Source organism: Apodemus sylvaticus, chromosome 18 (assembly GCF_947179515.1).
Source record: "Apodemus sylvaticus chromosome 18, mApoSyl1.1, whole genome shotgun sequence".
NCBI lineage: Eukaryota > Metazoa > Chordata > Mammalia > Rodentia > Muridae > Apodemus > Apodemus sylvaticus.
In genome coordinates, this window is record NC_067489.1 from 22,350,556 (window position 1) to 22,376,969 (window position 26,414).

General features: G+C 41.5%; 1 protein-coding gene across 1 annotated transcript in view; it reads right to left on the reverse strand.

Moving 5' to 3' along the window:
• The window catches only part of Adam32 (ADAM metallopeptidase domain 32), a 118,132-nt gene that overhangs the window by 64,068 nt on the left and 27,650 nt on the right, over positions 1–26,414 (reverse strand). The window contains exons 5-12 of the mRNA XM_052162875.1: positions 25,456–25,532; positions 22,913–23,078; positions 14,595–14,663; positions 13,022–13,093; positions 12,658–12,824; positions 5,411–5,492; positions 4,738–4,877; positions 2,587–2,764 (exon numbers count right to left, since the gene is read on the reverse strand). Of these exons, the coding sequence (XP_052018835.1) occupies positions 2,587–2,764; positions 4,738–4,877; positions 5,411–5,492; positions 12,658–12,824; positions 13,022–13,093; positions 14,595–14,663; positions 22,913–23,078; positions 25,456–25,532 (951 nt within the window). The remainder of the gene's footprint in view (positions 1–2,586; positions 2,765–4,737; positions 4,878–5,410; positions 5,493–12,657; positions 12,825–13,021; positions 13,094–14,594; positions 14,664–22,912; positions 23,079–25,455; positions 25,533–26,414) is intronic.

Genomic DNA, 26,414 nt, shown 5'->3' on the forward strand with positions numbered 1-26,414 from the left:
GGGAGGGAGGAAGGGAGGGAGGGAGGGAGGGAGGGAAGGGAGGGAGGGAGGAAGGAAAGGAGGGAAGGGAGGGAAGGGAGGGAGGGAGGAAGGAAAGGAGGGAAAGGAGGGAAGAGAGGGAAGAAAGGAGGGGGGAGGGAGGGAGGGAAGGAGGGAGGGAGGGAGGGAGACCTAAAAGAAGCAGATACTACACCAACCAGCTGAGGTGAACTGGTCTGACGGGCACCCTTATCTCAGGCTGACTGGAGACTAACTCATGCAGGAAAACCCAAGAAAGGCAGGAGAAAGCACAAGCAGTATCGTCAGAGTTTATATTTGATGCTTGCTAAGCTCATGATCCTTTCTGTGATTGGTCCCTTTCATTGTGTGATTTTAAAATTGATTTAAGAAGAGATCAATAAGAGTGAAGGAGGAGGACTTACTTGTTCTGCAAAACAGTAGCAATCTTTGTTATGGGATTTGCAAACCAGCACTTCATGCCTATGTCTATGAAAAGCCCTGCTCTGTCTGTATGGTGAGTAAGGACTTCAGCGCTGTCACTGCAGAAGCTGCACTGCAGAGAAGCCCTGGACTCTGGACTGTTAGCATTCAGAGACAAATGGTCAAAATTACAGTGTAGGACAGGTCCCCTCACCCTCACCATGCTGCCATGAGAAAGCTACCTCCTAAAAAGTAGGTACTGGGCTGGTGACAGATTGAACTCAAGCTACAGTTAGGAAATTGGCAAAGTTTAAAGACTTAGAGGCATCCGCGTTTCACTTAAGTTATACCCTCAGTCCTTTGCACCAATCCATCTAGTTGGTAGCACACTCTGAAGTTGCTCAAACCCTCAGGTGGTAAAACCTAAACAATATTTTAGGGAACCCAGTGGGGAGCATCATGCACACCAGTGCTCTTAGAGCTTGCATCGTTCATAGCAGTGTCATTTAGAAAAGCATTTCTGAAGGAGGAGGAAGACAGAGATGGAGAGACGGGGAAGAAGAAGAAGAAAGAAGAAGAAGAAAGAAGAAGAAAGAAGAAGGAGGAGGAGAGAAGAAGAAAAAGAAGAGAAGAAGAAGAAGAAGAAGAAGAAGAAGAAGAAGAAGAAGAAGAAGAAGAAGAAGAAGAAGAAGAAGAAGAAGAAGAAGAAAAGAAAGAAGAAGACGAGGAGGAGTACGAGGAGGAGGACGCGGAGGAGGACGCAGAGGAGGAGGAGGACGCAGAGGAGGAGGACGAGGAGGAGGACGGGGAGGAGGAGGAGGACGAGGAGGAGGACGAGGAGGAGGACGGGGAGGAGGAGGAGGACGAGGAGGAGGACGAGGAGGAGGATGGGGAGGAGGAGGAGGACGAGGATGAGGACGAGGAGGAGGACGCAGAGGAGGAGGAGGAGGAAGGGGAGGAGGAGGAGGAGGACGAGGAGGAGGAGGAGGAGGAAGGGGAGGAGGAGGAGGACGAGGAGGAGGAGGACGAGGACGAGGACGAGGAAGACGAGGAGGAGGAGGACGAGGAGGAGGAGGAGGAGGACGAGGACGGGGAGGAGGAGGAGGAGGACGGGGAGGAGGAGGAGGACGAGGACGGGGAGGAGGAGAAGGAGGATGAGGACGAGGATGAGGACGAGGAGGAGGAGGAGGACGAGGAGGAGGACGCAGAGGAGGAGGAGGAGGAAGGGGAGGAGGAGGAGGACGAGGAGGAGGATGAGGACAGGGAGGAGGACGAGGAGGACGAGGAGGAGGACGACGAGGAGGAGGAGGAGGACGAGGAGCAGGAGGAGGACGAGGAAGACGAGGAGGAGGAGGACGAGGAGGAGGAGGACGAGGACGGGGAGGAGGAGGACGAGGAGGAGGAGGACGAGGACGGGGAGGAGGAGGACGAGGACAGGGAGGAGGAGGAGGAGGACGGGAAGGAGGAGGACGAGGAAGAGGAGGAGGACGGGGAGAATGAGGACGAGGAGGAGGAGGACAAGGAGGAGGAGGAGGAGGAGGACGAGGACGGGGAGGAGGAGGAGGAGGAGGACGGGGAGGAGGAGGACGAGGACGGGGAGGAGGAGAAGGAGGATGAGGACAAGGATGAGGACGAGGAGGAGGAGGAGGACGAGGAGGAGGACGCAGAGGAGGAGGAGGAGGAAGGGGAGGAGGAGGACGAGGAGGAGGAGGACGAGGAGGAGGATGAGGACAGGGAGGAGGAGGAGGAGGAGGACGAGGAGGACGACGACGAGGAGGAGGAGGAGGACGAGGAGCAGGAGGAGGACGAGGAAGACGAGGAGGAGGAGGACAAGGAGGAGGAGGACGAGGACGGGGAGGAGGAGGACGAGGAGGAGGAGGACGAGGACGGGGAGGAGGAGGACGAGGACAGGGAGGAGGAGGAGGAGGACGGGGAGGAGGAGGACGAGGAAGAGGAGGAGGACGGGGAGAACGAGGACGAGGAGGAGGAGGACAAGGAGGACAAGGAGGACGAGGAGGAAGACGAGGAGGACAAAGAGGAGGACGAGAAGAACAAAGAGGAGGACGAGGAGGACGAGGAAGAGGATGAGGAGGAGGAAGAAGAGAGAAGATGATGATGAAGATGATGATGATGACTCTTACAAGCTTCCTGAGATGGCACACTTACTTGCACAGAGCCACAGTCACAAATTTCGTCGCCCTCCACTTTGCCATTTCCGCAGACTGGTACTGGGTGCCTTTGCATCTGTGGCTTATTCTGCAGACATTTGGCACCCTCGTTCGATTTAAAATGTTCAAAGTCATTCAAACTGCAGTTGCTAAATGACTTCACACCTGCATACTGCCTAAAAAGGAATTCACATACTGTCGTTAGCAGTGTGCCTCTCAAAGCTTAACTCCATAGTATACATTAGCGCTGTGATATTGATTGGTGATAGCAAATACTCCAAATAAGTGCTCATTGCTCGTAACCATTCTTGGGGAGGTCATGTGATTTTATTTACCACAATACATTTGGTTACTTAAAATTTAAGTGAGAATCAAATGAAAAAGAGAACAGAACCCATGGGAGCCCTGGAATCCATCCTGAAAAGACTGTGTTTTACGTGCTTACAGTAAAAACAATAATAATAATAAGAGCTCTTGAATAACCTAATATTGTGCCTCAATGTTCTAGAAAAATAAGAATCCAAACTCAAATGCACTTGACAGCAAGAAGTAACAAAGATCAGAGAAGAATTGAAACAAACAGAAACTAAAATAACACTAAATTAAAATAAAAATAAAAGAAAGTAATGAAACAGACAACCGGTTCTTCGGAAATATTAACAAGATTGGCAAGCTTTTATCCAAACTGACAAAATAAAAGAGAAAAATCAAGTTAATAAAGTTAGAGACTGAAAGATAATTACGGAGACAGATTCCAATAAAACCAGATCATTATATAAAATAAGAAATAGATAAATTTCTAAATGCATATGATCTACCAAAATTAAAACCAAAAGATTTAACAATTTATATAAATCTGTAACAGACAATGAAAGTAATCAAGTCTTTCCATAAACAAAAATCCCAGAACCAAATATACTTCCTGCTAAATTCTCTAATACAAGACTTCAAACAGTCCCACAAAATAGAGAAGGAGCATTTCCACACTCTTTCTATAAAACCACCCTCATCCCCAGACCAAAACCAGATAACGATACAGCAGGCAGAGCAATTCCTCTGATAAACAGAGACACAAAACTTCCCAGCAAAATACTTGAAAACAGAATTCAAGTCATAAGATAATGGGTCACAATTAAGTTGGCTTAATCCCAGGGATGCAAGATTGATTCAACATAAGCATGTCAATAAATATATAGTACTGTAAAATTAGAATTGTGGGCAGAAATCACACGATCACTTCAATAAATGCAGAACATCTTTATGATAAACATCTTGAAGAAATTAAGAACAGTTGGAACACACCTCAACATAATAAAGACTATATAAGACAAACCTATGCCCAACATACTTCTAAATCAGAAAAAAACCTTTTCTTGCCAACAACAAGTGTTGTTGATTGATCCGGAACAAGTGTTCCCACTTTTTCTGCTTTTACTCAATATAATGTTTGAAGTCTTAGCTAGAGCAACAAGAAGAGATAACCGGATATGGTGCACACGACTTTAATCACTGCATTCCAGTGGCAGAAGCAGGCAGATCTCTGTGAGTTAGGACTAGCCTGGTCTACATAGTGAGTTCTAGGCCAGCAAGTGCTACATAGTGAGAGACTGCCTCAAAAGGAAAAAGAAAAAGAAAAAAAAGAAAAGAAAAAAAAGAAAAGAAAAAAAAGAGGGGACTAGAGGGATGGCTCGGTAGTGAAGAGAGCGTGAGTTAGGGCCCCAGAGCCCATATCAGAAATTTTACAGCTGTGCGTGATTCGCCTCCAGCCTCCATGGGTACGTGTGCGAGCACATGAGAGAGAGAGAGAGAGAGAGAGAGAGAGAGAGAGAGAGAGAGAGAGAGAGAGAGAGAGTCATTTAAAATAAACTATTTTTAAAAGCGAAAAATAAAAAGGAACAAAAGTAGGAAACAAAAACATCCAACTCTCCTTCTTTACAGATGGTAAGGGTCTGCAGGTAAATGACCCCACGGACCCCAATGGAAAACAAAGAAATCTCTCTCCTTCTCTCTCTCTCTCTCTCTCTCTCTCTCTCTCTCTCTCTCTCTCCCTGACCCTCCCTCCCTCCCTCCCCCCTTATACTTCACCTGTGCTCTAAGCAAACACTGCGTTTAACACAATGTAGCCATAACTGTCAAAGGAAGAACTTACATAGCCCTGGGATTCATGATGCAGATGGACTCTGTAGAGCACTGGCACTGCACAGGATCGTCGTATGATAGTCCCAGACTCAGCCCCAGCATCTGGGTGAGAATGACGGAAAAGGCCTCCAAGGTCATGTCCTTGGGATACTACCAAAAGAGGAGACAACTTTGAGCGATAAAGTACTTTTCCAAATTGGAACTTTTTTTTTTTTTACATTTTATCAAACACTTGGTGAACATGATTCCTTGGATGGCTGAAAATCTGGACTTCCTCTTGGGAAAGGCACAGAGAGAGAAGCGTCCGGGCCATGGCAAGCTCTGCTCATTTCCCATTTTTCAATTCTATTCTCTTCCATTGCTTTATTTTTATATCTATCTCTCTTAATTACAAAGGGATTGTCTTAATATAAATATTTACATACGTTCTACATACATCCCTACACTTTCACTTTCCTAATCTTCAAGACTATCAAAGCTTTCTAAAAGTTAAATGACCCATAAAAAGTAACTCCTTCTTTGACTGTGTCTCCGCCCTGATTTTCCCCCTACGTCCTCCGTGGCCCTCTCAGTCCTGGGTTCTCACATCCGGGCCTGGACAACAGACTTTGTAACCACTGTGCCTCCTCCATTATCTCGGTAACTAGATTTGCCATCCTTTTAAGGATGGAGTGAGTACGTACCATCGTGATTCCTGCAGAGTAGTGGGAAGCACACATCTTCCCAGGATACGTTGCTCCCACGTAATTTGGATACTCGTTATAACTAAATACATAAACACATGTTTGTAATTAATCTTAGTCAACAGCCTCGCTGTGGGCAATCTGGAAAAACTAAGGCTCTGATTCAGAAAAATCCAACTCCAAAGTAAGTAAAGCCTCCGAGGTCAAATAGGTATGGCTCCAATTGTTTGAAATTTGGAAGATTCTCAGCTAAACCGGCTAAGTGATCTCTTAAGCTACAAAACACACGAATCACCCGTGTCTCCTTTGTCCTTGCAGGCCACCCAAGACACCAAAAATTGCTGCATGAATTACAATGTGCCACTTTCTCATAGAAAATGTGACGGTCTCTTGGGGGGGGGGGAGGGTGGAATAGCTTTTTGTTTCTTGGCTTGCCTGTTTTTAACTCAGTTTTGAGAAGGAAGGGTATAAAAGCACTGTCCTCTGAGAGCTTGACTTAAGTGACCCCACTCTCCATTCTCACAAAAGTTCATGTGTGGCTCAACATCAAGGCGTCTAAGAGGAAGCACTTAGAGAATTTGAATCCACCAAAAACAAGCACAACAACAACAACAAAACAAAAGCAAAATAAAAAGCCAGAAAACCGAGGGGATCAGCAGCTGTTCTGCTAAGAGCAAAGCAATATCTGCTCACCTCCCCAGTCAAGATCAGCTGTGAACCAGGAAGGGAAATGTTCAGCAGGTCAAGTATGCAGCCCAGCACAAAAACAAAACAGAACAAATAACAAAAACTCCTTGCTTAGACCTGAGATCTAGATCAGGCAGGAAGATTCAGGGAGTACTTCAAGAACGTACACAAGTGGGGTGGGTGGGTGTGGGGCCAGAGGTCAACCCTCAGCAGCTGGCCATCTTTTTTGGTTTGTTCAAAGTCTCTCACTGGGTCCTGGGGCTATCTGGTTAGACAAGGCAGGCTGACCAGAAAGTTCTTCTTAGTACTGTCCCTGCCTCCTTGGTACTGAGATTACAAGTGTCACCTCATTTGGCTTTTCCTATGGTTGTGGGGCTCAAACCCAGGTCCTAGGCACATCAAGCCCTTCAATTCATGTTGTGTAATGATTTAATAAGCCTAGACTCCCCTGCCAAGAGTGCACAAAAGATACACTCAGATCCAGGAAGTTCAAAGGATTCTTAAATTGTACACTCCTAAGGCATATACGGTAAGTCAAGCTATAAAAAGCACAAGGAGAGACAGAGAGAGAGAGAGAGAGAGACAGAGAGAGAGACAGAGAGAGACAGAGAGAGACAGAGAGAAACAGAGAGACAGAGAGAGACAAGAAAGACAGAGACAGAAAAACAGAGACAGAGACAGAGAGAGAGATAGAGAGAGACAGAGAGAGAGACAGAGAGAGAGAGACAGAGACAAGAAAGACAGAGACAGAGAGAGACAGAGAAAGACAGAGATGGAGAGAAGGTTTTGAAAGGCAGGAGAAAATGTCAGTTTACATATAAAGGAATCTATCACAGCAATGCCGACCTTCTCATTGAAAATATTATAAGCAGGTTGAGAACAATCAAAGAAAATAAACTCCCAACCAATAATGCTGTACCCCAAGACCTAACCATCAGAAATGAAGCCAAAGACTTCCTAAGACAAGCACAGACTCATCGTGCCAGACTCGCTGCACATGAGATGCTCAGGGTGCCCTGCCCTAGAAGTGGCAGGACAATGGCAAAGACCCCCACAAAGCACACAGGTACAGAACTCACAGGTGGCCACACAGGGACCAATCCCACCCCTACCCAGTCTCCACACTCTCAGGCCTGGCTCCAATCTAGAAGCTCCTGCACTGGCCCAACCTGAGGTAGGCTAGAATCTCTCATCAGATAGGATGAGACCAAGGAAACAAGTCTGCACATCCAGTGTGTGAACCAAAGCATTTTTGCTGGTTTGCTTATTGGCTATATTTTTTGGATGTGTAATTAACGAGACTTTAATCAAAGCCTTTAGGGCTGCCTTTTAAGTCTGCTGATTGTTTCCTGTGCTGTGCAGAGGCTCTTTAGTTTCATGTAATCCCATTTATTTGATCTGTTTTCAAGGCCGTGGTAGTTGGTTTGCTTGGAGACAGGGTTTTATGTGGCTTTGGACTCTTTCTATAGCCAGGGATGATCCTATGATCCTGAACTTCCAATACCCCTGCCAAGTATCAAGAGATACCTGTCTCTGTCTCTCAAGTACTAGAAATACAGGTGCATGGTGCCCCATCAGTTAATGTAGTATTGAAGATTGCCAGCCTTACGGATACTAAGCAAGTGCACCACAATTAAGTTGCATCCTGCTTCCGAACAGTCATCAAATACAAAGAATCCTTCCTGAGCAACATTACTGAGCGAGCTCTTCTTCATGTTTGCTGCTGTTCTTTTGGGGGTTTCCGTAACTTCGTTAGAATTACTATTGCTGTGATGAAGTACCACGACCAAAAGAAAGTTGGGGAGGAAAGGGTCTATTTGGCTCACATTTCCACAACATTGAAGGAAGACAGGGCAAGAACTCAAACAGGGCAGTAAAGGGAAAAGGTCAAGTAACTTATAAGGCAGGCCTGTCAGAATTACACCAGACTTCTCACCAGAGACGATGAAAGCTAGATCCTGGGCAGACCTCATATAGACCCTAAGAGAACAAAAATGCCAGCCCAGGCTACTATACCCAGCAAAACTCTCAGTCATCATAGATAATTTATACAATATCTGTCCACAAATCCAGCCCTACAAAGGATAATTGATGGAAAATGCCAACACAAGGAGGGAAACTACACCCTAGAAAAAGCAAGAAAGTAATCTTCTTCCAACAAACCCAAAAGAAGATACCCACACAAAAATAAAAATAACATCAAAAATAACAGGAAGAAACAATCACTATTCCTTAATACCTCTTAACAACAATGGACTCAACTCCCCAATGAGAAGACATTTGGAATGTAAACAAAGAATATAGAAAATAAAAATATTTAAAAAAATATTTCTCATGTAAATATTCAATTTTATCAGAAAATGTTTGTAATTCCCCTTATAATTTAGCAATGTTTTAGTCTACCATTTTATCTGCATTATTTTTCATGATAATCTTCAATTTTAACATGTCTTTCTATATATTTCCTCTATTTTATCAGAAATGTTTTCAATGTAAATCTTTGATTTTATCACAAATGTTTCTAATTCCACCTTCAATTAATTTAGAAAGAGTTCTTATATCTACCATTTTATATGTAAAATTTTCCATGAGATAGTCAATTTTAACATGTTTGTCTATATATTTCTTGAATTTTACCAGAAATATTTTCCATGTAAATCTTCAATTTTATCTGAAAATGTTTATAATTCCACCTTCAATCAACTTAGAATTATCTTTATGCCAATCATTTTATCTGTATAATTTCCATGATAATCTTTAATTTTAACATGTTTTTCTATGTATTTCTTCAATTTTATGAGAAATATTTTCCATGTGAATCTTCAAGTTTATCAGAAAATGTTTATAATTCCACTTTCAATCAACTTAGGAATACTTCTGTGCCTACCATTATTATATCTATATAAAATTTTCCATGATAATTTTCAATTCTAACATGTTTTCCTACATTTTTCTACAATTTTATCAGAAATATTTTCTATGTAAATCTTCAATTCTGTCATAAAATGTTTCTATTTCATATTTCAATCCATTTAGCAATGTTTTTATGTGAACCACTTTACTCTTTAATTTTCCATGAAAATTGTCAATTTTAACATGTTTTTCTATGTATCTCTTCTATTTTATCTGAAATATTTTCCATGTAAATCTTTAACTTTATCATAAAGTGTTTTTACTTCCCTTTTCAATAAAGAAAAAAGAAAAGAAAAAAAAATCTCCAAACAATCACTTAACATTGTACTTCAATGAACTAGAAAAACCAACAAAACCCAGACTTAGCAGGAGGAAATAAATAACAAAAACCTGAGTGGAGCTAAATGAAGCTAAGAAGCAAGAGCACCGTACAGATGGAAGGACCATGCCAGAAAAGAGTTGACAGGGCAGCTGAGAAGAGCAGAGGCCAGAACATCCTGGCACTCAGAAGTTACCACAGAACACTAAACCGAGAAGACGGAGCAGCTGCTATGACCCACAGGTCTGAGAAAAAGGAAAAGGAGAGAAGAGATAGACACTCGCTCTCAAATTCAGAGAGAGAGAGGACAAAATTCATTCTCCACCTAAGTGTCAGGGAGCATGACAGCCGGCCTGTAACTCCAACTCCCAGAATGCAGTGCGGCCTGTAACTCCAACTCCCAGAATGCAGTGGTAGGGCGGTCCATAAACCATCTGGCTAGCAAGATTGGCCATGTGGGAGGCTAAACACAGGTGGGGGGATGAAGACGGAGCAAAGAAGGAAAGCAGCTGCCCTGGGAGAATTCAGAATGAGAGCACTTCCCTCCCTGTAGGAGGACAACGCACGATAGAGTGTGGGATGCATGGCTAGAGGAGGGGACTCTGAAGTCTTTAGTAAAAGTAGACGGTTCATAGATCTGTCATAAGCACATGTCTTAAAGGCCATATGCAAGGCAATAATGAGGACCTACCAGGAAACATGACTGTGATTAACCCACTACTTACAGCCAAATTCCAGACATGACCACTGAGGAACAGATAAATTATCCTCAATGACATTTTATCTTAACTAGCCAGTTATGATTATGAAGAGAATCTGAAATTTATGAACTCGAAAAGAATACTGCCGAGAAGAAACCCCTCCAAGAAAAGTAGACATCAGTTGAAAAGCCCCATCATCTTAGAAGCAAAGATGAACATTAGAAAGACTTATGTGCAGAAAACGGAAAGCCAGAAGCGAACATTAACAAACCCGCCCTGACCACCCAAGGCAGCACCAGTAGTCTGCAAATCAAAAGCCATTGACAGACTCCAAAGAAAAGCCATTCAGCAGAAGCTAACATGTCGCCGCGAGTCTTAACACTTTAATATGGGAGGCTAAGGGGCTTTTACACCGACTCCATGGTGAGTATTATTCCTAATCTTAGAAAGTCAAGGGTTTTCCTTTCAGGTCAAGAACAACATAAGATTGCCTTGACTTTTGCTCACTACAGTCTGAGGGCACAGTAATTCAGTCAAAGAAATAAAACTTGTAGCACTCAAATTACATGATTTTACATGCAAAAAAAAAAAAAAATTAGAACACACTGGGGCCGTGAGACGGCTCAGTGGATGAAGGCGCCTGCTTCACACCTGAGTTCCCAGGAATCCGCATGACAGAAGGAAAGAAGTGACGTCTGAGAGTTAGCCATTGTCCTTCTCATGCACTCTGTGGCATTCCCATACACTTACACACATGTACATGTACACGCACATACATGTACACACAAGTCAATAAATGAGTGTGAAAAAACTAGGCCATCTTATTATTAACTTACTAATTACTAAGAATTAGATTATACAACACAGAACAAGCACTAATTAATACACATCATGCAGTTCAGTTAATAATGAATTATTGTTTCATAACTCGTAAAAAGTACCACCCAATGCAAAATGTTAATGGAGCTGAAGGGGTATGGTGAGGGGTACCTAGAAGTCATTCTCTATGCCTGTATCTTTAAGGTGAAAACTTGTAAAAAGAAGTAAAGTCTGTGCATGTAAAAAAAATGAATTTAGGCAATTATATTTATAATTTCAAAAATCTTTCAAAAAACCCAATAACAAAGAATAGTAATAATTTAGTATTTGTGGTGGTTTGAATAAGAATGGTCCCTCATTAGGCTCATATATCTGAATGTCTAGCCATCAAGGAGTGGAACTACTTGAAGAGATTATAAGGCTTAGGAGGTGTGGCCTTGTTGGAGGAAGTGTGTCATTGGGAATGGGCTTTGAGGTTTCAAAAACTCAAGACAGGCCCAGTCTCCTGCCGCCCCCCCCCCTTCATGCAGCCTGCAGGTGAGGATAAAGCTCTCAGTTGCTTCTCCAGCACCATGTCTGTCTGCCTGCATTCTTCCAAGCTTCCCCCAGTGATGGACTGAACCTCTGAAACTGTAAGACAGCCCCAATTAAATGTTTTCATTTATAAAAATTGCCTGATCATGGTATCTCTTCACAGTGATAGAACAAAGGCAGTACTTATAGAAAATAACTGCATTTCCGTATATCTACAACATACATTAGAGCATGAAAATATTAATACTGGCAAAAATAACAGACCTAGAAATAAATACCAAAGTTATGGAAGAACTCCACAAAACAAACAAACAAATAAAAAAACCTGTGAACATTTTCCAAGAGAGTAGAAAAATTATTTGAAAAATGGAAAGATGTATCCATACTCATTGAATAAAATGTTCTACATAATAAAAACATACGTCACACTGAAAATATCGGTCCTTCCAAATGGATCGATTAAATTGCTTAAAGCCCTGTAGGAAAGTTATAAAATGTTGTCTACAGGAGAAATTGTGACACAGTGCTGGTCTATCTTATGTGACAAAAAATCGAATTGTATCCCTACTATATCAAAATTAGTTGAGTTGCATATATTTGGAGATAAATACTTACATACGAAGACATCCATTGTACATTGCTAGTCATTCTTATATGAACAACTATAAATGTTTAGCTGCCATATATCATCTTTAAACATTTTAAAATAATAGAAAATGTCTATTCATATAAATATTTATGAACAACTTCACACTGGCCAACTGTATTATCAACATATAAACCTGGGGCTGGAGAGATGGCTCACTCGTTAAGAGCCCTGACTGCTCTTCCAGAGGTCCTGAGTTCAATTCCCAGCAACCACCACATGGTGGCTCACAACCATCTGTAATGGGATCTGATGCAGTCTTCCAGTGTGTCTGAAGACAGCTATAGTGTACTCACATACATAAAATAAATCTTTTAAAAATAAACATATAAATTTTACTGGATGAATCCTGACTCTGTCTTGGTGGTTGACAACAATCTGACTCTGTTGTGACTCAGTTCATGCTCCCAAGAGTCTGAAAATGGTTGGAGCTCTGTAAATCTCAGTCCGTTGTTCTATGAAAGATTTGCACACTTAGAAACAAATGCCATTCACACCATTTCACCACCCCCACAGTTGGAAAGCACGCATAGAGCATGTGTGTGATCAGAAATGAGTAATGGCTCCCCGGATTAACAGCTATAGCACACGTCGTTGATTTTCTCCATAAAGTATCAAGCATTCTTACATGAATAGATAGGCAACATCATGAGGTCTTAGGGTAAGATAGGACTGCTTCCATCCTAAAAATCTATGCAACAACTCATCTGCTTCACCAACTGTAGGAATCTTGTTCGTATCTGACCACAACTCTAATGAGGACAACACAATAGTAACCTTGAGTTGGGCAAATACCTAAAAACAGAAGAAATCAATATACACAGTTAATCTCTGATTTTATAATGCCCTACTCCAGAAAATATTTTCAATTTTTCACAAATCCACACTCTATTTATATGCATGATTTAATTATTCAGAAATGTCACATCAAGGTAGTACAAAAGATCATTTCAAAATGAAAAAAAATCTGGTATAAAAGGATAAATACTTACTGAATTTATAAGACTGATAATTTCAATGATTTTATTTGTTACAATCATGCTGTCAGAGCCAAAGTAATCATACTAAAAGACAGAAATAATTTTGTGGTTAAAATACTATTTTTGTATGATGGTTTGGGTACTTATATCTACTATCTCAAGTTTGAGGATGATATAGAATTCAGTGTTTCAAATAAGATACACAATTCCCAATGTGAGAACACACTGTATACATACATACACATTCACAAAACACACACACACACACATGCACATATGCACACACGTGCATGTGCACATACAGAGTGTTGAATATGGATTGACCCAGATGACATCTTGTAGGCCCCATCATTTTAAACACCTCCTGTGGCCTTTTCCAGGAGTCTAAATCAACTAGTGACCTGTTCTCCCTCAAATCTTCTTACCTCTAACTTCAATTCTGGATTTCTATCAAGCTCTACAATGTTAAGACAGGAACTACTAATGTTTTATTTGTGTCTCTGTGATATTCCACAGGGTGATAATCGAGTATGTACCATCGGACAAAAACCTGGGAAATACATTTATCCTAAAAGCCATATAACATTTTGTTTATCGAGTTGCCATGGTTGAAAATTCTTGGCCCAAGGAGTGGCACTATTTGGAGGTATGGCCTTGTCAGAGTAGATGTGGCCTTATTGGAGTAGGTGTGTCACTGTGGGTATGGGCTTTAATACCCTCATCCTCGCTGCCTGGAAACCAGTCTTCTGCTAGCAGCCTTCAGATGAAGATGTAGACCTCTCAGCTCCTCCTGCACCACACCTGCCTGGATGCTGCCATGCTCCCTCCCACCTTGATGATAATGGACTGACCCTCTGAACCTGTAAGCCAGTCCCAATTCAATGTTGTCTTTAGAAGAGTTGCCTTGGTCATGGCGCCTGTTCACAGCAGTAAAACCCTAAGATAGGAGTCAAGGACCTAGAGACAGACACCTTCCTAACAGGAAACAAGAAGGGGCAGCAGCAAACACCTGTGTTTTACTGCAGCACACTGCTACCAGCAAAACATTGCAGGACTGAACAGTCTCTGGACTTCATAGCCCACCCTCTTGCTCTTCTTCCGGCTTGCCAGAATTGCCTCTTAATAAGATGATCTCGACTGTTTGGTTTTCAGTTAGCAAATTGTTACATTGTGCTAACTATGATGGGAAGTAAGAAGACTGTTCCAGTTCCCTCTAACCTGGGTCATCATGCACTCACACAAAATATTTAAAAAGGACACCAAAGTGCATCAACATTTTGAAACTTTTTAAAAATGTTTCTTAGATTATTATTATTATTTTATTATTATTATTAATTTACTGTATCTTAGTGTTTTGCCTGCATGTATGCTTAATCATCACACACATGCCTTGTACACTAAGAAGTCAGAAGAAGGCACTGGATCCTCTGGGACTACAGTTACAAAGGGTTGCGAGTTATCACACAGGTGCTGGAACTCAAATCTGCGTCCTCTGGGAGAGGAAGTGCTCTTAATTGCCAAGTCAACTCGCAGTCAACTCTCCAGTCCCACACCCAATACATAAAAGAAAAGAAAAAACACATACCAAAGCTTTGTCCACCACAATACTCATCTCTAGATAGAGGGGAAACAAGTTTTTTAAAGGTGATTTTGGCTAGAAAGAAACAAAAGCACACAAACATTTAAGTTTTCATAAGTTTTCATAAGGTACTTAGAATTCTTTGTTACGGCTATTACGGGAACACTGAGGCAAGCACTAGTGGGCTGTACAGCTGGAAAAGCTGCTGTAGAGTGCTTGGCTGTTACAGCACAGAATTTAGTAATGAGAACATTGGTTATGCAGTCACCCAGTTAATAGACAGCTTCTGACTTGTCAACTCCTCCTATACTAACAGTGGAATGAAGCACCCTTGTGCTTTTCACCATCTATTGGATCTGAATGCCAGAGAGGATTAAACTAATTTAGAGATTGTAAAGATGTTGAAGACTAAGAAACTATGGGTGTGTTTCATTCCTTTTTGTAGCCACATACTTTGCGACATAACTAACACCCCACAAGAGGTTGGTCTGCTTCCCCTGGCCCCTCCTCAGAGCTGCTGGTCAGTAACTGCATGGGAATTGCTATGGTGTCAGCTCAGGCCAGGCCACCTCTGCTGCCATAGGTACCCTCAGGGCACCAGCTTGTGCATATCCTGCCAGCACACCATACTGCAAGGGACACAGGAAGATCCTCTTAGGGAATAGGGCAACCTGATGCTTAAGTGAAAATCAGGAAACAAAAAACAGCTACCAGCCATATTCAAATAGCACTGAGAGAGAGCTAGCCTCCCAGGAGTGCAGACAAGCCTGTGAGCACAGGTAAGACCACTTCTGAGGGACCCGCCCGGAAACCTTAGGCCACAGGACACAGGAACCAAGGCCTGGGACAGGAGCCTTCCAGTTTCCATCTGGGCCAAAAGCTGATCTTTTGCCACAGTGCTACATACACAAATACCACCAGGAGAGAACTGGTCTCCTAGGAGAGCCTACATACCTTCAAGCACAGATAAGACCACCGCTTCAGTTCAAATTCCTGGCCCAAGAAGGACACACCCAGAGCCATCAGGACACAAGAAACAAGGAACAGCTGGGAACAGGATCCTTCTGGTTTCTGTCTGCATCCCAGAGCTGACCCATTACCACAGCTCTACATACCCAAATTCCTCCCAAGTAGAACAGGTCTTGCACAGAGGCTTCCAGGAGGGACAAGGCACAGTCAGAGACAGCAAGACGAGCCAACACCAGAGATAACCAGATGTCAAAAGGCAAGGCCAAGAACATAAGCAGCAGAAACCAAGGCTACTTGGCATCATCAGAACCCAGTTCTTCCACCACAGCAAGTAACCAAAACACCAGAAAAGCAAGACTCTGATTTAAAATCACATCTCATGATGATGATAGAGGACCTTAAGAAGGACATAAATAACTCCCTTAAAGAAATATAGGAGAATACAGGCAAACAGCTAGAATCCCTTAAAGAGGAAACACAAAAATTCCTTAAAGAATTACAGTAAAACACAACCAAACATGTGAAGGAATTGAACAAAAACCATCCAGGATCTAAAAATGGAAATAGAAACAATAGAGAAAACACAAAGAGAGACAACCCTGAGATAGCAAACCTAGGAAAGAGATCAGGAGTTATAGATGTAAGCATCACCAACAATACAAGAGATAGAAGAGAGAATCTCAGGTGAAGAAGATACCATAGAAAACATTGATACAACAGTCAAAGAAAATACAAAATGCAAAATGTTCTTAACCCAAAGCATCCAGGAAATCCAAGACACAATGAGAAGACCAAACCTAAGGATAATAGGTATAGAAGAGAGTGAAGATTCCCAATTTAAAAGGCTTTAACTTAAATATCTTTAACAAAATTATAGAAGAAAACTTTCCTAACCTAAAGGAAATGATGCCCATGAACATACAAGAAGCCTACAGAACTCCAAATAGATTGGACCAGAAAAGAAATTTCTCCTGTCACATAATAGTCAAAACACCAAATGCACAAAACAAAGAAAGAATATTAAAAGCAGTAAAGGGAAAGGGTAAAGTAACATATAAAGGCAGACTTATCTGACTTTACACCAGACTTCTCACTAGAGATGATGAAAGCTAGAAGATCCTGGGCTGATCTCATAAAAATTAAAAAAAAAAAAAAAACTTAGAGAAACCAAGATATTCTATGACAAAACCAAATTTATACAATATCTATTCACAAATCCAGTCCTACAAAGAATAATAGATGGACAATGCCAACTCAAGGAGGTAAACTACACCCTAGAAAAAAGCAAGAAAGTAATATTCTCTCAACAAACTCAAAAAAGATAGCCACACAAATATAAAACAAAATCAAAAATAAAAGCAACATTCACTATTCCTTAATATCTCTTAATGTTAATGGACTCAATTCCCCAATAAGAAGACATAGACTAACAGACTGGATACATAAATAGGACCCAGCATTTTGCTGCATACAGGAACCTCACCTCAGTGTCAAAGACAAACACTATCTCAGAGTAAAGGGCTGGAAAACAATTTTCCAAGCAAATGGTCCCAAGAAACAAGCTGGAGAAGCCATTGTCATAACGGATAAAATCGACTTTCAACCAAGTCATCAAAAAAGATTAGGACACTTCATACTCAAAGGAAATATCCACCAAGAAGAATTCTCAATTCTGAACATCTATGCTCCAAATGCAAGGCCAACCATATTCATAAAAGAAACTTCATAAAGCTCAAAGCACATATTGCACCTCAAACAAAAATAATGGGAGACTTCAACACCCCACTCTCATCAATGGACAGATCATGGAAACACAAACTAAACAGACACAGTGAAACTAACAGAAGTTATGGACCAAATGGACTTAACATAATATCTATAGAAGTATCTATAAATCAAAAGAATATACCTTCTTCTCAGCACCTCATGGTACCTTCTCCAAAACTGACCATATAATCAGTCATTAAACAGTTCTCAACAGATATAAGAAGACTGAAATACTCCCATGTCTCCTATCAGATCACTACAAATTAAGAAATCCCACATACACATGGAAGCTAAACAATGCTCTACTCAACGATAACTTGGTTAAGGAAGAAATAAAGGAGTTAAAGAATTTTTTTCAAATTTAATGAAAATGGAGGTACAACATACTCAAACTTATGGGAAACAATGAAAGCAGTACTAAGAAGAAAACTCATAGCTCTGAGTGGCTCAAAAAAAAAAAAAAAAACTGGAGAGAGCATACACTAGCAGCTTAACAGCACACCTGAAAGCTCTAGAACAAAAAGAAGCAAATACACCAAAGATGAGCAGACTGCAAGAAATAATCAAACTTGACTGGCATCAACCAAGTAGAAACAAAAAGAACTATACAAAACAAATCAACAAAACCAAGAGGTGGTTCTTTGAGAAAATCAACAAGATAAATAAACCCTTAGCCAGACTAACCAGAGTGCACAAAGACAGTATCCAAATAAACAAAATCAGAAATGAAAAGGGAGACATAACAGAAACTGAGGAAATTCAAAAAATTATCAAATCCTAATACAAAAGCATATACTCAACACAACTGGAAAATCTGGATTAAAAGGACAATTTTCTAGACATATACCAAATACCAAAGTTAAATCAGGATCAGATAAACCATCTAAACAGTCCTATAACCCCTAAAGAAATAGAAGCAGTCATTAAAAGTCTCCCAACCAAAAGAAGCCCAGGACCAGATGGGTTTAATACAGAATTCTATCAGACCTTCAAAGAAGGCCTAATACCAATACTCTTCAAACTACTCCACAAAATAGAAACAGAAGGAACACTACCCAATTCGTTCTATGAGGCCACGATTACACTTACACCTAAACCTCATAAATACCCAACAAAGAGGACTTCAGACCAATTTCCCTTTTGAATATCAAGGCAAAAATACTCAATAAAATTTTCGCAAACTGAATACAAGAACACAACCATCATTCACTACGATCAAGTAGACTTCATCCCAGGGATGCAGCGATGGCTCAATATACAGAAATTCATCAATGTAATCCACTACATAAACAAACTCAAAATAAAAAAAAACACATGATTACTCCATTAGATGCTGAAAAAGCATTTGACAAAATTCAACATCCCTTCACATTAAAAGTCTTGGAAAAATCAAGAATTCAAGGCCCTTACCTAAACATAGTACAAGCAATATACAGCAAATCAGTAGCCAATATCAAACTAAATGGAGAAAAACTTGAATCAATCCCACTAAAATCAGGGTCTAGACAAGGCTGCCCTCTCTCTCCCTATCTATTCAATATAGTACTTGAAGTTCTAGCTAGAGCAATTAGACAACAAAAGGAGGTCAAAGGGATACAAAGTGGAAAGGAAGAAGTCAAAACATCACTATTTGCAGATGATATGATAGTACATATAAGTGACCCCAAAAACTCCACAGTGAACTCCTACAGCTGATAAACAATTTCAGCAAAGTGGCCAGATATAAAATTAACAGAAACAAATCAGTAGCCTTCCTATAAAAGGATAAACAGACTGAGAAAAAAAATATGGAAATGACACCCTTCATAATAGCCACAAACAATGTAAAATATCTTAATGTGACTCTAACCAAACAAGTGAAAGATCTGTATAACAAGAACTTCAAGTCTCTGAAGAAAGAAATCAAAGAAGAACTCAGAAGATGGAAAGATCTCCCCTGCTCGTGGATTGGCAGGATTAATGTAGCAAAAATGGCCATCTTTCTGAAAGCAATCTACAGATTCAATGCAATCCTCATCAAAATTCAAATTCAATTCTTCATAAAGTTAGAAACAGAAATTCTCAAATTCAGGATAGCAAAAAGCCAGCATAGGGAAAACCATTCTCAACAATAAAAGAACTTCTGGGGAAATCAGCGTCCCAGATCTCAAGCAGTACTACAGAGCAATAGTGTTAAAAACTGCATGGTACAGTGAGTGACAGGCAGGTAGATCAATGGAATAGAATTGAAGATCCATAAATGAACCCACATACCTATGGTCACTTGATCTTTGATGAAGAGCTAAAACCATGGGGCGGGGGGACAGCATTTTCAGCTGATGGTGCTGGTTTAGGTGGCAGTCAACATGTAGAAGAATGAAAATAGATCCATTCTTATCTCCTTGAACAAAGCTCAAGTCCAAGTAGATCAAGGACCTTCACATAAAACCAGATACACTGAATCGAATAAAAGAGAAAGTAGGGAAAAGTCTCGAACACATAGGCACAGGGGAAAAGTTCCTAAACAGAACACCAATGGTTTATGCTCTAAGAACAAAAATCAACAAATGGGACCTCATAAAATTGCAAAGCTCTGTAAGGCAAAGGACACTGTCAATGGGACAAAATGGCAACCAACAGACTGGGAAAAAGATCTTTACCAACACTATATCTGATAGAGGGCTAATATCCAATACATACAAAGAACACAAGTAGTTAGAGTCCAGAGAACCAAATAACACTATTAAAAAATGGGAAACAGAACTAAACAGAAAATTCTCATCTGAGGAAATTCAGGGGCTAAGAAACACCAAAAAAAAACAACAAAAAAAAATGTTCAACATCATTAGTCATTAGGGAAATGCAAATCAAAACAACCCTGAGATTCTACCACACACCAGTCAGAATGGCTAAGATTAAAAACTCAGGAGACAGCAGATGCTGGTGAGGATGTGGAGAAAGAGGAACACTCCTCCATTGGTGGTGGGATTGCAAGCTGGTACAACCACTCTGGAAATCAGTCTGGTGGTTCCTCAGAAAATTTGAGGATGCAACCATACCATTCCTGGGCATATACCCAGAAGATACTCCAACTTTAATAAGGACACATGCTCTACTATGTTCATAGCAGCCATATTTACAATAGCCAGAAGCTGGAAAGAAGCCAGATGTCCCTCAACAGAGGAATGGATACAGAAAATGTTGTACATTTACACAATGGAATGCTGCTCAGCTATTAAAAACAACTTCATGAAATTTGCAGGCAAATGGATGGAACTTTGAAAATATCCTGAGTGAGGTAACTCAGTCACAAAAGAACAAACATGGTATGTACTCACTGATAAGTATATATTAGCCCAAAAGTTCAGAATACCCAAGATTCAATTCACAGACCATATGAAACCTAAAAAGAAGGAAGACCAAAATGTGAATGTGCTTTTTAAAAGGGTGAACAAAGTACTCACAGGAGGAAATAATTATGGAGACAAAATGTGGAGCAGAGACTGAAGGAATGGCCATCTAGAGACTGCCCCACGTGGGGATCCATCCCATATACGGCCATCAAACCGGATGTTTTTGTGGATGCTGGGAAGTGCTTATTGGTGGAAGCCTGATCTGGCTGTCTCCTGAGAGGCTCTGCCAGATCCTGACAAATGCAGAGGTGGAATCTCGAAGCCAACCACTGGACTGAGCTAGGAGGTCCCCGATGGAGAAGTTGGAGAAGGGACTGAAGGAGCTGAAGGGGTTTGCAACCCCATGGGAGGAGCAACAGTGTCAACAGATCAGATCCCCTGGAGCTCCTGGGGACTGAACCACCAACCAAAGAACACACATGGAGGCACCCATGGCACTGGCCACGTATGTGGCAGAGGATGGCCTTGTTGGACTTCAGTGGGAGGAGAGGCCCTTGGGCTTGAGGGTGATCCATGCCCCAGTGTAGGGGTATGCCAGAGCAGGAGGATGGCAGTGGGGGGGAGCACCCTCATTGAGGTAGGGGATGAGGGATGGGATAAGGGATTTCCAAAAGGAAGACATGGAAAAGGGAAAACATTTGAAATGTAAATAAAGAAAATATCCAATAAAGAAAAAAAAGTATGTGCTCTCTACTAAATAAATAAATGCTTACTGGAAGGAAAAAAAAAAAAAACAGCTATCAATTTTCAGTGAAATCCCACGATGGAAACAGCTCACTGGCATCGATCAGAGTGGTGGTTCATATTCTCTTTGTGGTTTATTGGTACCAGAGATGGCAATGCCAACTTGTTCTCAATGAATTACAGCTATGCCCCCTGCCTTCCAAAAGGGCTTGCACAAAGCGCTATTCCATTCCTCTTTCCTTGGACCTTTCAGAGTAGACTTTGTGCAAGACATCTGTAAAACACATCTCCAGGTAAATACGTCAGCTGCTGTCTAGAACAAGAGACAGGCTGTGGGACAACATGGGAAAGAGACTATAAGAAGAGCATAAGATAGGAATGGGGGAAAAAGCTTTGAAAAAATCTCAAACATCCGTACTAGAAAATCCAAAAGATCACACATGAGCCCAAGACTAGCTAGACACACTCTGTCAAAGACCTCAACATGCTGCTAAGTCTTTTGCCCTGGCAACCCTTGGGGCTCCGTGCAAACAAGTGTGAAGCCCAAGAAGCTGCCACAAATAACCTGAGTACGCATGATGGACACACCCAAACACATGGTAAATCTCAAACCACAAGAGCTTTGGCCTTTCCCTCCCCTTTCGACTGGCTATGCCACAACCCCTATGCACCCAGGGACTCTCCCATCTGCTCCCACATGACCCCTAGATTGATGTCGGCTCCTTGCTTCCTCATTCCCAGCCTTCTGCAATTCAGGTCACCCCAAAGCCCCATGGTTGCTTGCCAAGGAGTTATCAAGCACTTCTGAGCACAACTTCCCACTTTTAAAAAAAAAATCAACCAAGTAATTAATATACCTCTTCAGGACTAATTCTAAATATTAAAGGCCTCCATTACCCCAATAAAAAGACACAGACTAACAGATTGGATTAGAAAACAGGATCTATCTTTTTTGCTCCAAAGACTTCACTGTAAGGTAAAAAGGATGGAAACATGTATTTCACGCAAATGGAACTGAGAAACACAGAGGCATGGCTATCCTAATAGCTGACAAACCAAAATCAGTCCAAAGAGGTAAGGAGAGGACACTTCATACATGGGTAAATATATCGCATCTCCTTCACCCTAGACTCAGAAGGATGGTCACAAACATTCATGCCTGGAGAGACAAGCAGAGCATGCTCCTTTTCATGAAGGTCAGAGGGAGACATCGATTCTTTTCCAGATGTTGAGATGTCCCTAACAGAACAGTCAGGCACGCCCAGATAAGATTGTTCAGGGCACACCCCAAACAAAGACACAGTTGTTCTCCATAAGTATAGGTCTATCCATGCTTGTCATATATAACCAGGCTTGCACAAGAGCACAGGGTGGTGCAGACTGCACCTCTGTGCCCTCTCTGTCCTATGTTAGTTTAATAAAACTATAAGAAATGGCCTTACTACGTCATACTTTTTAAAGTTAGTTAGAACTAATAAGTGCTCTGGAAGTAATGAAGTGTACAACACTCACCTTTTTGTTGATTAAAATGCCATAGTTTGTTGGCATCTCTATGTTTCTGCTGTGTTTGTTAAATAACAATTCCTTCTCTTCGTTGCCTAGCTTATAAACAATGTGTTGAGATGTAGATTCCAGGGGCTCAATTCCATAGGACACATTCTCAAACTGCAGGAATCCTCTACAACATTAAGAATAAAACTGTTAAGTGCTTTTTAGAAATCTATGACATTCTGGTAACATCCATTAAAATGATAAAAGATGTGCAATGTTTTCAGTCCAGTATTTTGTTCCAGAATCTTAGAGATGACTTTGAAGAGAAAAACAATTTCTCTTACACAAGAATCCAATTTTCTATTTCTTTTTTTCCTCTTTTTTGTTAGTTATAAGACTAATGAAACTAGTTCTAGGTTTTGTTTTGTTTTGTTTTGTTTTGTTTTGTTTTGTTTTTAGGGGTATAGTGTGACAGCAGTCAATAACTTCCCTGTGCTTTAATCAGGGACTATGTAACAGTACAGTAACCTGAAATGTTAATAAATTTCTCTCTAGTTTGCAGCTTGAAAAACATATCAGAGCTTTTGTAATAAAAAATGTACATTAGCAGTTTTACTAATGAAAAAGAAATGCGGCTATGTTTGCAAAATGATACTTACTCATTTTTGTTTTGTATATAGTTTGAATAAGAAATCAAAAGCTGATTCTGAAGTGCTGATCGAAAGGATGAGAATTACAGCCTAAGAATCCCCAGTGCCTAACTCTCAAATGACCCCAAGAATTCAGAAGTTTAACATGCTATCTCGCTCTAAAGAAGCTCTAACTCCAGCCTTCTAAGGAGCCCCAAACACCTCTAGAGCCCGCTCTTTGTTAGAAAGGTCACATTCCTTGAGTCAGTTCTTTGTTAGGAGCTAGGCAAAAGGGCCTTGAGTATGTGATCCTTGCCCCATAAGGTAATGGGAAATGAGCTAATTAGCTGCTTATCTTGCTTCTGTAAACTGCTTACGCCATCACCCCCAATCAGGAGTTCATGCAGCTATAGACCTCTGAGAAAATAGGAAACTAGTCCACAGAACATGGGCTCAGATAATTTAAACTGATTGGCCTAAAAAATATGGAGTGGTACAAATTGATTGGCTCACACTACGTGGGCTCTTGGTGCTAAGGAATGATTGGTTTGTGATTCATGGACTTTGTTGTAAACCTATAAAAGCTGTACCAGTTCTGCACTCAGGGTTCCACAGTCCTCTACCCTTGCGCGGTGTATGTCTGAACCCCAGAGTCTCTGAAATAAAAATCCTCTTGCTGTTGCATCAAGATGGTTTCTCACAAGTGACTTGGGTGCCTTCCGAGGTGTGGGGAGCTGGGGCACCCTCATTTTTCCAGTCTTACACTGATCAGTTTGCAGACCTCGACTTCCCTGAATAGAGGTAGCCCTGTATGTCACTGCTATCTGAGAAAATGACTTCAAGTTTGAATTTCAAGGCTCCATATAGGAAGCTCAGAAAACATTTGGGATAACCAAAATGTATGCTAAAAACAGAGGTGGAGCATGCTGACAATACTGAAACCTCTCCAAAGCTGAAAAGAAGACACCAAATAATTCAAGATTTAAATGAAGTACTTTGTTGTTAAAGAAGAGTATTTAACTAATAATTACAAAGATGTGACTTACCTCTTTGCTATAATTTTTACAAGGGAAAGTGTGGAGAGCTTTGGGGGCCTCTTGGCAGGAATCTGACATTGACCAAGGACAAGGAAATGGGATTCTGATGCGTGGCCAAGACAAGGAAGTAAGCACAGGCAGACTCTAATTTTAGGCTAGAACAGGGAAGTAGGCTTCAGGCATGAATATGACTTTGGGCTAGGACAGGGAAGTAGGCTCAGATATCTTGGTCTTCCTGATAAGCCCTTAGAAACAGTGATCATGGGGCTTTGTTTATTGCCTTGCTAGTTCCTTGACCTTGACCGTTAGTGTTTATTGTCTTGCTTGTTCCTCAACCTAGAACTGACCTTATTACTTGCATGTAATTAAAATGCTATAAAAGCAGATTGGGAAAAAATAAACCTGACCTCAGCCTCAGAATTGGCTGGGGTCATGCTATAATGTTGTCTAATTGTCTTTTTTCTTTTTAATCCTCTCTCCTGCGCTGGAGAACCTGTCGACTGACTGAGCTGGCTTGGTCAGGAAAGCAAGACTCATTTATGTTTATATTACTTTTTGTCTCCAAATTGTAAGATACATGGTAGGAATTGTAAAATTTCTATTTGCTGAAAGAGATAAATAAGCCATTTTAAGACTTATTTAATGTTCCTGCAACCTAGAACATTCCATTGACATTTGTTGTTAAGAGAAGGACAAGGATATTAGGACATCTAAACGCCCCCAAACGTTAAATCATTTCTGGCCTGCCAAGTGAGGGGGAGAGAGATCCCAGACCACTGGGACCCTGCCTGGAGAAAAGACGTCAGTGAGCAACCTGTGAGAAATTTGCCCCAGCTGCCCACGAGTGGAGGTGAGATACATTCACCAAGGCCAAATATCACAGCGGGAGAAGAATAACCTCAGTCCAGAGCACGTGCTGAGGGTGGCTACGGATTTCGGATAGCCTTTGATGTGTCCTTGATAATAGCACTGAGCCTGTGGGGGGGAGGGGAAGAAGAATAAACTGGTTATTGAAAAAGTGATGAGACTTTCCAATAGTTTCCCGCTTTTGAAACTAGACACAACCGGCTGGATACTGTGCACAAATACATAAACCCGCACGCATAAAGTGATACTCGAAAGTCTCCAGAAAAATTTTCCCCCTACTTATGGATTTAATACATCAACTAAAAGCCCTGGGAACTTTGAACACCCATGATGTGCCACCTAGAGGAGGTTATAGTGTAAGACTCTGGAAGCTTAAAGAGCCTGGTGAGGCAGCAGAGGGGGACCCATGGCAGAGGGAGCCATGCTAACACAAAATGTGTCACGTGCAAGAGCACAGGCACAGAGGAAGTGTGATGAGGACGGACCGGAAGGGGCTATGCCCCACACGCATTCACTAGATAACACACTTCTAGAAGAAGAAAGCCCAAAGGAAAGCAGAAAGCACACATCCATATTAAAATACTTCAGTGCATTTCTTTGCTTCATAAATAAATCAAGCGTTCAGAAGTCTTGGATCTGAACAGCAAGGCTCGCAGGGCGGGGCTAGGGGTGGGGCCAGAGAACACCCGCAGAGCCCTGGAGGACTGATGTGTGTGTGTGCAGTGGGCAATGGGTGTGAGGGGTTTTGATCTGTGAGTCTGCTCTCAGGTTCTTAATTTGCACATTTCACTTTCATTTATACCTTCTCGGGAAGGACGAGTAAAGCACTAGTCTACAAGCAGTACCCCATGGACAGCCCTCAGCCAACGAATATAACTCTGCCAAGATGTAGGGGGCACTTCATGACCAAGCAATAAGTACTTTGGTTCTATCCCCAGTGGGTCCCGAGAGCCTTGTGTGTTGGGAAACCAACCACTCAGTTAATTTTTA